At 37.5% G+C, this 13,563-nt stretch overlaps 1 protein-coding gene across 1 annotated transcript in view; it reads left to right on the forward strand.

The window, feature by feature from the left end:
* Positions 1-13,563, forward strand: part of VLN2 (villin 2) — a 37,478-nt gene that overhangs the window by 14,063 nt on the left and 9,852 nt on the right. Inside the window, exons 8-19 of the mRNA XM_077385572.1 lie at positions 5,425-5,587; positions 5,664-5,814; positions 5,923-6,023; positions 6,114-6,272; positions 8,643-8,711; positions 8,797-8,865; positions 9,034-9,171; positions 10,789-10,917; positions 11,287-11,434; positions 11,627-11,637; positions 11,754-11,894; positions 11,971-12,096. Of these exons, the coding sequence (XP_077241687.1) occupies positions 5,425-5,587; positions 5,664-5,814; positions 5,923-6,023; positions 6,114-6,272; positions 8,643-8,711; positions 8,797-8,865; positions 9,034-9,171; positions 10,789-10,917; positions 11,287-11,434; positions 11,627-11,637; positions 11,754-11,894; positions 11,971-12,096 (1,405 nt within the window). The remainder of the gene's footprint in view (positions 1-5,424; positions 5,588-5,663; positions 5,815-5,922; positions 6,024-6,113; positions 6,273-8,642; positions 8,712-8,796; positions 8,866-9,033; positions 9,172-10,788; positions 10,918-11,286; positions 11,435-11,626; positions 11,638-11,753; positions 11,895-11,970; positions 12,097-13,563) is intronic.

A 13,563-nucleotide genomic window follows, 5' to 3' on the forward strand; every position in this document is an offset into this window, starting at 1 on the left:
TTCCTTCTCCTCTCTCAAATTTCCTTTTCCTTCTCAGATTTCCTTTTCCTTCTCCTCTTACTCTTTCTGCGAGCCTTCTCCTCTTACTCTTGCTGCGAGCCTTCTCCTCTTACTCTTGCTGCGAGACTCTATTTATAGGCTTAACTTGAATTATTATATTATTATTTTATTTGCTTAAATAGTAACTTGAATTATTATATTATTATTTTATTTGCTTCAATAGTAACTTGAATTATTATATTATTATTTTATTTGCTTGAATAGTAACTTGAATTATTATATTATTATTTTATTTGCTCGAATAGTAACTTGAATTATTATATTATTATTTTATTTGCTTGAATAGTAACTTGAATTATTATATTATTATTTTATTTGCTTGAATAGTAACTTGAATTATTATATTATTATTTTATTTGCTTGAATAGTAACTTGAATTATTATATCATTTATTATTATTTTCGTCGTCTTTCGTCGGCGCAACTGCTCAATATTTAATAGTATTTTCATCCTGCTGGCGTTGGGTCCCGCTATTTGTGGGTCCTGCTTGTGTGTGACCTACTTGTTGTGGGACCCGCTGGTGAACAGTAACTTTGAATAGGTGGTAGCTGCTGGTGAACAGTAACTTTGAATAGGTGGTTGTTACATTCTACCCCCCTAAAAAAAAAATTTCGTCCTCGAAATTCCTACGCCCATAACCTAGATATCATAGTGTCTAAGCATTAAAATGGAATGGTAATAATGGTACATACCTATCTCTCAGTCACTAGTCACTACCACTGTCGTAATTGTCGTCCTCCTATACATCTAGTACATACCGAAGGCTGACAATCTGCGACGTTTGCTAGTGACTTCATCTTCTGAATGTAGGGGCGTATGATCGCCGAATGAGTAAGATGATATGTTGATGATGTCTTGTTAGATATGAGCAGGTTCCTCCTCAGGATCCTCTTGGTTCCCTTCCTGCTGGTTCTTCTTCTTCTTGGTTTTCTTCTTCTAAATTTTTTATTTTTTATTTTTTTTTCCTCGGAGTCAGAGGAAATCTCAATAAATTCTAAGATCATCTCCTTTACTTTGTAAGTCCTAATTTTGATTAGAAATCAACTTGTAAGTCCTAATTTTACAATAACATCGGTTTGAGTTATCCTCAAAATTTTCTTTTTTAGGCGGTCTAAGGCGCAAAAGGTTTTAACTATTTCTTCCGAGATCGATAAAATTACCTCTAGGCTCCTTAACTCCGTAGATCGTATGCTTTTACTGATCCCAATTTCTGACGTAACCTGCACTGCCTCTTAAATGCTACTAATCTTCTATTCTAGGCAGACATTTTACTCCTATGATTTCCCTTGTTTCCCATAATCCATACTTTTAACGAAATTTCTAAACCAATTAGTAACCAATATGATAAATAATTTATAAATAAGTTTTCTGACCTTCTGTTGCCCCATCCTGTACCTCGTTGTCATTGTTGATTAGGGCGAAGAAACGCTTTTCAGTTCCTGGCTGTGCGTTCTTATCTTGGGTCAGAGGGCGGTACTGATTTCTTCTTCCCTGGTTCTGCTGATTTGTTTGTATCGGTTGATATTGTGGCGAAGGTGGGCGGTTTTGGATGAAGGCTGGTGCCTTAGGGCAATCCCTTCTTCTGTGGTTAGGGTCTCCGCAGTTAAAACATACTGCCATGGTTCTCCAGCATTGCCCAACGTGAATCTTTCCACAGTGGGGGCACAAGTTTTGCTAGTAATCGTTTGAGACCTATCCGCTTGTACTAATTTTTTTTCACAGTCTTCTGCCACCTCTGCCTTCTCACATGCCTCGGCCAACGTCCGTGATCCGAGATTTATAATACTCGCCCGAATGGAAGGGCGAAGACCGCTTACAAATTTTCTAACCTTATCATTTTCTGTCGCTGCATAACCTGGGGCATAGCACGACAAAGCCCTAAACTTGGCCCCATATCGAGCCACCGTCAACGTTCCTTGCTTCAGTTCTGCAAACTGACCTGCTAACTGGTCCTTGACATGCGAAGGGAAAAATTGATTGTTGAATCGTGATTTGAACTGACCCAAGTTTCATTTCTAACCATCGGGTAATTTTCTTCTACTGTTTGCCACCAAACACCGGCATCGTCCTTTAGTTGGAATGATGCAAGGCGGATCCTTTGAGTATCAGTGCAATTCATCCCTGCGAAGATCCTTTCCATTTCAACTAGCCAATGGTCAGCTGCTAAGGGTTCTCCTTCTCCATTAAATTCAGAGGGATGGTAGTCACTTGAAGAGCTGCTTGATTTGCTTCTTGATTTGTCCTGAGGATTTCAGCCAGTAATTGTAGGCCATCTTGATTCTGAGCCTGAGTTGGGCCCTGGGTATTGTTGTCAGATGTAGGAGCTTGGTTAGTGGTGCCATTCCTGCCAGTTCGCTTCTTTCTTGAATACATCTATAAGATACTAGGAATGAGACGAAAACTAGGGAATAGAAATCTCTTTATTTCTTTTACTAAAATTTTACGGTACAATGAAGTCTCTAATTGTGTGTTTACTTACGAAAGTTCTTAGGGTAGTTCTCCTATCTCGTTCGAATTTTTCGGTTGACCCTTGAAATGTGACACATCATATGTCACCTATTAGCTATCTAACCCTACTTAACGACACAACCCACAAGCACCAGGTTCTCCGTAAACCCGGGCTCTGATACCACAACTGTAACGACCCGATTTCCTATCAAGTCGTTACGAGCAAAAGAACTGTCAAAAATCATGGAAATAAATTTTTTTTTTATAATCAGCAACCACGATAAAATCTTATTCCAAATACTCACAATAACAACTGCCATTCTTCTTTCATAACTAAAATGTTCCTTACAATAATATCGACATTTCAATTATTTCTCCCATCGCTCTATGCTCCTAAATGTCCTCATGCGCAAACGCACCCTCGTGGGCATCCTCTAATCCTGGGGAGAAAACAACGTCAAGCAGAGTGATAGTAACCTAGCAGGTATGATAGTTCAATCTAAACAGCAGATCAAGATCCATATTTATTCAAATAACATTCAAATACTTTTCCAACATAATAATTCATAGAGATTTTCTAAACCAGAATTCAATTCAAATAAACTGAACAAATACTTTTCCAATATGATAATTTATAGAGATTTTCTAAACCAGAATTCAATTCAAATAAACTGAACAAATACTTTTCCAATATGATGGAAGGTCCAGCCCTGATACCATGATGTGAAATCCCGATCCTACTCATGTAGATATTGTCCGCTATTGTCCGGTTCTGGGTCATGCCCTTTTGGGTCACTGCCCTTTTGGGTCCACGCCCTCCCCAGTTTTAAAACACGTCTACATAGTGAGGAGAAATTTTCCATATACAGCCCAGCAACCTTTCCTAGAGATTTTCTAAATCAGAATAAGAGAAATCATTTTAAAGACTTTTCCAATATGATGGAAGGTCCAGCCCTGATACCATAATGTGAAATCCCGATCCCACCCATGTAGATATTGTCCGCTATTGTCCGGTTCTGGGTCATGCCCTTTTGGGTCACTGCCCTTTTGGGTCCACGCCCTCCCCAGTTTTAAAACACGTCTATATAGTGAGGAGAAACTTCTCATATACAGCCCAGCAACCTTTCCTCGAGATTTTCAGAATCATTTCAAATAAATACAATTTAAACTGAATCCATTTCAACATATAATATAGAATAACTTAGAAACAATGTAAATCAAATACTTCACCATTCTTGTTGGATACATTGAAAGTCGTACGAGCAAAGTTAGGTATCACCTGCCTTATAAAGACCTCGGATGTATATATATATATATATATAGCGCGTAGATATATATATATATATATATATATATAGCGCGTAGATCGAGGCAAAGTATAAAGTGGAAAAAGGTGACAATTTCAAGCACAACGGTGATCTGACTGAGGGGATTCAACTACAAAGGTGTTAGTGATTTTAATTTTTCGCCAATCCAGTCAATATCTAAAACTTGGTTCTATTTGGTTTCGGTAATTTCATTTGAAATCCATGGCTTCTAAGGCTCTAAATAGCGAACTTAGTAAAACTGATACACACACACACACACACACACGTATGAGAAAAGGGTTGCTGCGCTCGAGCGCAGAAGCAGGGGGGGTGAGGCCATTGGGGGGGTGATCCTAACCATTCATTTGGAAGGTCCCATCATGGATGGGGGGCCTACCAAAAATCAGCTCCATTGGATCACCAATGGGTCTCCATTTATGGGGCCAAAAATGGACAGATACTGTTTGTCCACAAATCTGTCCATTTTTTGCCACACAAATGGACACCCTAAGGCGATCCAATGGAGCTGATTTTTGGTGGACACCCTACCCATGAAAGGGCCCATCAAATGAATGCTTTGGATCCCACCCAAAATGTGGCCCCACCTTGTTTCTGTGCTCGAGCGTAGCAACTCTCTCTCTCTCTCTCTCTCTATATATATATATATATATATATATATATATATATATATATATATATATATATGAGAAAAGTGTTCCTACACGATCGTGTAGTTATGTTATCTACTCCGTCGGCTTAAAACATAGTGGGTCCACATTGTTTGGGTGATGCAAACCATTCATTTGATGGGCCCTCACATAGATAGGGTGTGCACAAAAAATCAGATCATCCCAACCCTTTGGTTTGTGGAGGTTAAAATGGACGGGTATAAACCTTCACAAATCTGTCCATTTTTTACCTCCACAGTTAAAAGGGTTAGGATGATCCTAAGGAGCTGATTTTTGGGGCACACCCTATCTTTGTGAGGGCCTATAAAATGAATGCTTTGGATCATCCAAACAATGTGGGCCCACTGTGTTTCTGGCCGACGGAGTAGATAACTTATCTCTCTCTCTCTCTCTCTCTCTCTCTCTCTCTCTCTCTCTCTCTCTCTTTATATATATATATATATATATAAGGCAATGCAAGTGAATAGTACGCTTCCAAGTCCTGAATGGCTGTCATATATTTACATCTCATATTGTCTCACTTGATTGCTATGATATACTCTTGCATAAATTATTTTATACATCTCATAAGTCTTGATTGCTATGATGTACTCTTGCATATATTTTTTTAATTCGTATTTTCTTGTCTGTGTGCTGGTATTTTTTTTCATTATGCTTTTGAATGCTTTGTTATTATATTTGTATCTGTGCGACACTGCAAGATTAAAAGATCTGTTATGTCACACTAAACTATGAATGGACTTCTAATATTTTGAGTGAGGAAGCATTGTCTAGAATGAAGAAATATATTAATTGTGAAGTATATAAAGGCTTCATCATTCCGTTATATATAAATGGTTGTTTGATATAATATTTATCTTCGTACATAATTCCGATTAAGCTGCAAGTGGTACTAGGTTGTGATTATTGCTTTTCTGTAGTATTATTGATGGTCAAGTGGAGATAGTAGCAGAAGATACACTTTCCAAGGCATTGCTGGAAAACAACAAAAGCTATTTACTGGATTGTCGGGCTGAGGTATTTGTTTGGGTTGGCCGAATTACACAAGTGGAAGATAGAAAAGCTGCCAGCCAAGCTGCTGAGGTAGAGACTTAATATCTCTGTCTTCTTATTTGTTATACAAGAAACTATATTTGATATTCAAATCCATTATTTTCAGGAATTTATCACTAATCAAAATAGACCAAAGTCAACACGCATAACTCGAGTTATTCAAGGGTTTGAGCCACATTCGTTCAAGTCGAACTTCGAATCTTGGCCAATGGGCACGGGGACATCTGGTGCCGAGGATGGAAAAGGAAAAGTGGCAGGTAGTGTTGTGTTTTCAAGTGTGAGATGAACTGCATTCCTTTGAGAGAATTTTTTAGTTACCATTCAAAAAGAAGAAGAAGTAAACTAGCTGTTTGGGGTTCTTTTAGCTATGTTGAAGCAACAAGGTGTTGATGTAAAGGGATTCATGAAAGGTGCTCCTGTAAATGAAGATGTCCCTCCTTTGCTTGAAGGCGGTGGAAAAATTGAGGTATGAATAAGGTGTGTTCCTGTGATAATGTTTTAAGCTGCTCGGATTATAATATCTATCTGGAAAAATGAAAAAATGTTAGTCTTTCAGGTCTGGCGCATCAATGGCAGTGCCAAGACCCCGATTCCCAAGGAGGAGATTGGAAAATTCTACAGTGGAGATTGCTTCATTGTTCTTTATACATATCATTCAGGTGATAAGAAAGAAGATTACTTCTTATCTTGTTGGATTGGGAAGGATAGTATTCAGGTAAAGTAAATGTGTTACCTATCTGTGTGTGTGTGCGCGCGCGCGCGCTTTTACTGTTCCTGCAGTCGAGCGCAGATAAGCTTATCTGCTCTCAAATGCAAAAAAACAGGGTTGGCCCACAATTTTGGGGGGGATCCAAAGCATTCATTTGATGGGCCCTATCATAGATAGGGTATCCACAAAAAATCAGCTCCATTGGATCATCCTAACCCTTCCATTTGTGGAGGGTAAAAATGGGCAGATTTGTGGACACACAATATCTTTCCCTTTTTCCCTCCACAAATGGACAACCTAAGATGATCCAATGGAGCTGATTTTTGGGGGGCACACCCTATCTATGATAGGCCCATCAAATGAATGCTTTGGAGTTTGGATCCCCCCAAAAATGTGGGCTCACCCCTGTTTTTTGCCTATCTGCGCTCGAACATAGAAACAATTTTCCGTGTGTGTGTGTGAAAAAGTGTTTCTACTCGATCGAGTAGATACGTTATCTACTCCGTTGGCCCAAAATACAGTCGCTGCCCACATTGTTTGGGTGATGCAAACCATTCATTTGATGGGCCCTGACATAGATAGGGTGTGACCAAAAAATCAGCTTTATAGGATCATCTCAACCCTTCGATTTGTGGAGGTTAAAATGGACGGGTATAAACCTCCACAAATCTGTCCATTTTTAACCTCCACAAATCGAAGGGTTAGGATTATCAAATGAATGCTTTGGATCATCCAAACAATGTGGGCTCACTGTATTTTGGGTTGACGGAGTAGATACATTATCTACTCGATCAAGTAGACACTTCTATGTGCGTGCGTGCGTGTGTGTGTGTGTGTGTGTGTGTTCTACTGGTTATTATTTTCATTTTTCTTTCTATTTTTTGTTATTTTACTCAGCTGTTTTTATTTTTATTTATCTTTCATAATTATAAGCCTTTTTACTAATACGTATGTTCTTATGGCTATTTCCATGTTATGATCTGTAGACATTGCTTCGTGTGCCAAGTGTTGACACAGATACGAGGTATCCGACACGACAATCTTTACAAATCTAGAAATGGGGACACTCACATACGCTCGCGCGCGTGTGTATAATTACTGATTGCTAAGGGATTTGCTAGTGTCCATCGCAGAAGGCATTTCACGGATGGTCTGTTGCATGTCAGAGCAGCCACACCGGCTCAATTTTCAGCAGATTTTGTCTTCATTCATGATGTGGTTGCCCTGACATGCAACAGCCCATCTGCGAAATGCCTTCTGCGATGGACGCTAGCAAATCCCGATTACTAATTATAATTTGGAATAATATAATTACGATAAACAAACTAATACATCTTAAGATTAAGCAACTATAAGTTTAAAACAAACATGAACTAATCAAATAATAGTGCATTCATCATTCTAATCTTGTTTTCTTTGGTCTCCAATATGCAACAAGAAAGAGTGACCAACAGGATACAATGGATATAATATTGAAAGTAGAATTTGTTTAGGATTGTAGGTTTAGGGGAGAGGGGATAACAATTTATATTAGTTAAAGAAGAGTTAATAATAAAATAAGAGTTAGTTATAACAGTGGAGGCAAACATTATATTCAATGATAAACAATATTTGACTTAGCACAGTACAGAAACGTGTTGACACAACCAGTTTGACACTTCTACAAGTACATTTATAAGTGTCAAAAGCATGCCAATACGTGTCTACACATGTGTCAATGTCAACACGTGTTGGCACCAGTGTTAGCAGTAAAATCATAGTTTCTAATTTTCTATGCCACATTCCAAACTACCCCTAATGTTTTCTTTATGCTTTGAAGTTTATCCATCATTTGTTCAGTGTGCCATTATCATATATTGAATCTGTATTTCTCTTGCTGCGACGCTAAGTGTTTTTCATGCCGTTATAATAGCTTATAGTATACTCTCCAAGTTGTAGCTTTGTATGCTATAGGAGCAATATTATGCACCATATATGTATGACTTTCTGACTTTTCAACTGCATTCTATGAAGATTTTTTAGGCTACTGATATTCCCACTATCATTTTTTGATAATGAGACAAAGTCATCTTGTCTTTTATTATTTAACCGCCTGTCAAAAGCCATTACAATTCCCAAAAAACTCTCAACAGCCGATTAAAAAGTAAAACGCAAGGTGAGTTTGTCTCATTATCAAAACATAGTAGTTCAATTATCAGTAGCCTTTTTACTTTAGATTCTTTCATTCGTCAAATCTACTTGATTCATCCAAACAAGCTCCATGGTTTCATGATTATTGTTTCTGGGATTTTTAGTTTTTCTTTTTGTACGTGTTCGCTTGTATTTGGTTACATTATAACCCTACTTAGATAACATGATTATGTTGCTTTCTTCTAGGAGGATCAAATGACGGCTACACGGTTAGTTAATTCAATGTCTAATTCCTTAAAAGGGAGGCCTGTTCAGGTATTGTTGTGTTCTTTCATCTTTCAAAGAGTCAGGGCTGTGTGAATTCTTTAAGGGATGGGTTTTAATTAAGGGACCTCTGCAGGGGCGCATTGTTCAGGGAAAAGAGCCACCACAATTCATTGCTATCTTTGAACCCATGGTTGTCTTGAAGGTATTCTTCATTGAGTCTATGGGGTCTTTTCTTTCTTTTGTCTATAGACTAACACACTAACTGTGACAGTCTCTAAATAAAATTGATCACTTCAAGGTTCTTAATGTGAAATTAGATTGATAGAGATTAGCCTGTTATATTTGAAGTAGATTTTCTGCTTTTCTTCAGGGTGGAGTCAGCTCTGCTTACAAGAAGTTCATAGAAGACAAGGGTGTGAATGATGAAACTTATACTTCTGATAGTGTTGCACTTATTCGAATTTCGGGTGCATCAGTGTACAACAATATAGCGGCTCAAGTTGATGCAGTATGTACTTATTGTTTTACTGTTTTCTTTATTACATTCTAGCTATTTTTTTGGTATATGTATTCCCTGTTGTTTTTGGATGTGTTGACATTGTTTTGGTATTGGGGACCAAATGGTCTTTATCTTCTGCTTATTGCGATTGTTCATCTGGTTGGTTTTTGCTTTTTTGATAATATTCTTGTATGTATTTTCTTTCAAACAAGGGACCTAGAAAGGTTGGCTTTTCAATCCAATAGGACACTATGAAACAAATATGTCCATTTAAACAAGTGTCTCATGACAAAATCTTCACGTCGACTAAACACTGGAGTATGCACATACAGTGCATCCCGGGTGTATGTGAGTAGCATGTTGTAAGTGAGTATGAGATACTGTTGGACATGTTTAGGATTTGAGTTTCAGTAGGGACCACATATTTGTTAGTTTAATTTCTGTTTTATGTCTTTTATCTTTAAAGAATGGGTGTCTTTTATCTTTAAAGAATGGGTGTCTTTTATCTTTAAAGAATGGGTGTTTATACAATTACACATTAAAGTCCCTTAAGTTACAATTTATGTGACTTATCATAAGGGTTGGGCCCATATTTTGTACGTTTTGGTTACCCCCCTCACCCCTTATGTAAAGCATTCGCGGGTTAGGATTTCCCTAACCACACGAAAGGTTTCTTCTCCCATCTCCTCTCTTCTTATGTCATCTCTTCTCTTCCTTGTATTTCTTCTTCTTCTCTTCTTGTTTTCTTTTCCTTTGTTTCAATATTATTCACATGGTATCAAAGAGTGAAGCTCGTTGATGAGGATCTAGATGCCCGTGGGGCCCAATAAGTGGCATATTTTCCAAAAGGACTTTTAGAGATTTAATTTCCATGATATTTAGTTTTAGGATTTTGTTTCCATATTAATTAGATTTAGGGATTTTTATTTCCATGTTATTTTATTTTCATAGTATTTTAATTGCCTATATATAGACCTCGTGTATTGAACTTGGATAGTTTTTTTGGAATAATATTGATTTACAGATTTTCTCCCCCTAAATTCCCTTCTTCCTCTTTCCCCTTCCCCCCCGCAGGCCTTCCCTGTCTTCCTCTCTTCTTCTTCTTCTTCTTCTTCTACTCTTAGTAGGGTTTGGTGTTTCTTTTGTTCTTTTTCATTTCCACAGAAGTAATGGTTATGTACAACCATGTGAAATTAGTTGCTGCATGCGTGTAGCTGCATGTAATGGGGGTACGACAACGATGCCTCCCTTGACGTTTGACCAAACGACAGCCTGTTATTTTCAGTTGTGGTTCGCTGAATTTATAACTACGCACAGCTATGCTCGAACACCAGATAAACAATTACAGCCATTGATGTATATTTATTGCTCTTAATGTCGAGAACTACGGCGACTTTGACGTTTTTGTATGGTGTGTAACCCTAAATTGATACAAAAGTTCCATATGGTGTTTGGCACGATGTTCAAGGTTCAAGTTGTACGATGTTCAAGGTTCAAGTTGTATGTTGTCGATGTCGAAAGTTGTTTCTTGATAATCTTTTTTTTTTTAAAAGTTGTTTCTTGATAAATATTTCATCTGATTTTGTCACAGTTATGGTTTTGATGACATCTAATTTTTTCATTCAGGTAGCAACATCATTAAGCTCTATTGATTGTTTCCTGTTGCAATCTGGGTCTTCAATCTTCACTTGGCATGGAAATGCCAGTACCTTGGAGCAGCAACAGCTGGCTGCAAAAATTGCAGAATTTCTCAAGGTGTGCTATTTATAAATTAATCTAACTATCCATGCCATATTTTCTGGTTAATAAATGTCACATGGCATAATGGTCCATTTTTTTTACCAGCCTTGGAGCTCTTTTCCACTATTTTGTTTTTCATAATGAAGTAGAAAAGCTTGCTAAAATGCAAAAAAAATTATATATTTGATCACAGAAAAGGTCTTGCTCATATAATCTCTCATTTTTTACCAAAAGACCATGATTAATAAGATTAATTTCAGTATGTTGGTGTCTATTGTGATACATTTATATCTTAGATGTGGATAGTTGACATTTCTCTCCTATTGTGAAATATGTCTTTAATTAGTTCTAAAGTTCCAAGCTATATTGCTTTTAATAATGCAGCCCGGGGTGGCTCTGAAACATGCCAAGGAGGGAACAGAGAGCTCTGCATTCTGGTCTGCACTTGGAGGGAAGCAAAGTTATACAACCAAAAAGGTAGCACAAGAGATTGTTAGGGATCCTCACTTGTACACTTTTTCATTCAATAAAGGTTTGTCCATAATCTCTAGACTGCTTGTCTAAAAATTTCTTTATTTCTTAAGCTTATCATCTTTCTTGTATACTTTCCCTAGTTAACACTTTGGTATAATTAATTTCTGAGTATTGGAACTTTTGACGAAGATATTTTCCTTTTTCTTTTTTCTTCTTGCCGACCTGCCCTTAACCCTGTGCTGCTCTCCAGGAAAGTTTCAGGTATGCTCCAGGTGTCACCTATATCTATGTCAAAGTTATCTTTCACACACACACACACATATATATTGTGCCAATTATATCCCTCAACTTTCTTTTCTCTTGTTTATCGATGGTAGGTTACCGAGGTTTTCAACTTCTCTCAAGATGATCTATTGACTGAGGATATGTTAATACTGGACACACATGCTGAGGTCTTTGTGTGGGTTGGTCAGTCTGTAGATCCCAAAGAAAAGCAAATGTCTTTTGAGATTGGCCAGGTATAATTACTTAGAGAATAATTCTCGTCAATAATTCCCTTCTTTATCTACTTAATGTGTTAAAAACAATTTCCAGAAGTACATAGAGATGTCAGCAGCACTAGAAGGATTGTCACCAGATGTACCTCTATTTAAAGTCACGGAAGGAAATGAACCATGTTTCTTCACAATATACTTTTCATGGGATCCGACAAAAGCTACTGTGAGTGCTTTAGTTTTGGAACCTACTCTTTTCCATTGTATATTGAAGTCACTGAGTCATTGGTATCATTTATAATATTTCTGACAATACATGTGGAAAAGCAAAGTTCTGTTTGAGACCCAAAACCTATGCCAAAGCACAATAAATAAGAACTACGATGTGGAATCTTCCTCACCCTAATTTTGAACTAATGACATGGAAAGCACTCTTTTGATGGCAGGATTGAAAATTTGGTTTAGGGATATCCTAACTCTATCTTAGATTTTCCATCCATTGGAATGTTCCATCCTGCCTCTCTGACCGCGATCCTTTCTCATCTGCCACCTTTGCCAAAATGTTTTAGTTTACCGAACCATCCGTTCTACATGACATACTTTTTATGGGATCGGACAAAAGTTACTGTGAGTGCTTTAGTTCTGGAACCTACTCTTTTCCATTGTATATTGAAGTCACTGAGCCATTGGTATCATTTATAATTTTTCTGACAATACATTTGGAAAAGCAAAGTTTTGTTTGAGACCCAAAACCTATGCCAAAGCACAATAAATAAGAACTATGATGTGGAATCTTCCTCACCCTAATTTTGAACTAATGACATGGAAAGCACTCTTTTGATGGCAGGATCGAAAATTTGGTTTAGGGATATCCTAACTCTATCTTAGATTCCATCCTGCCTCTCTGACCTTGACCCTTTCTCATCTGTCACCTTTGCCAAAATGTTGTAGTTTACCGAACCATTCGTTCTACATGAATGTCATGAACTCAATGAATAAACAACTTAATATTGGAAATCATTGGGAGATGCCCCCCCCCCCCCCCCCCCCCAAGCCCTCTAACTACAATGCACTTTAGTTGATTTTGATTAGGAGATAGTTTGTGGTCTCTGTGGCATAAACGTTTAGGCCATCCACAATCCACATAGGTACAAATTAATTTATGCTTCTTGTGTTTCTTTTCCTTCTCATTGTGATACATGTTCACTTAGCATGAGTACTTAGTTATCTTTTCCTGCAAGTAAGCATATAACTATTACACCCTTTGAATCAATGCATAGCTATGGGGACTAGCACCAATTTCACCTCTTCGGGGCTATCGCTACTTTATTACATTCAACAATAATTTCTCTCAGTTTACATGGATATATCTGTTACAAAAAATCTGAAGTGATAAATGTATTTCACCCCTTCATTAAAAATTGTGAATGCCCAATTTCAATGTTTGACGACCCCTTATATGCTGGGATCTTCTTAAAGCCATAGAAAATTTATATAACAAAATCTCCCCCTAACCAAAGCTCTATTACCAATTTATGTAGCCCCTGGAAGGCATTTGCGTGCTAAATCAGTCCAAGATGATTGTTGGAACAAATCCAAACAATCATAGATTTAAGTTTTCCATTGCAAAACTATTGTAACATGAAACAATCCCCCAAACAACCAATCTAGGGTTGAATATAGGAGATTAATC

The sequence above is a fragment of the Tasmannia lanceolata genome, unplaced genomic scaffold, assembly GCF_043159265.1.
Source record: "Tasmannia lanceolata isolate RefF3 unplaced genomic scaffold, GAP_Taslan_0.1 ptg000007l, whole genome shotgun sequence".
Lineage (NCBI taxonomy): Eukaryota > Viridiplantae > Streptophyta > Magnoliopsida > Canellales > Winteraceae > Tasmannia > Tasmannia lanceolata.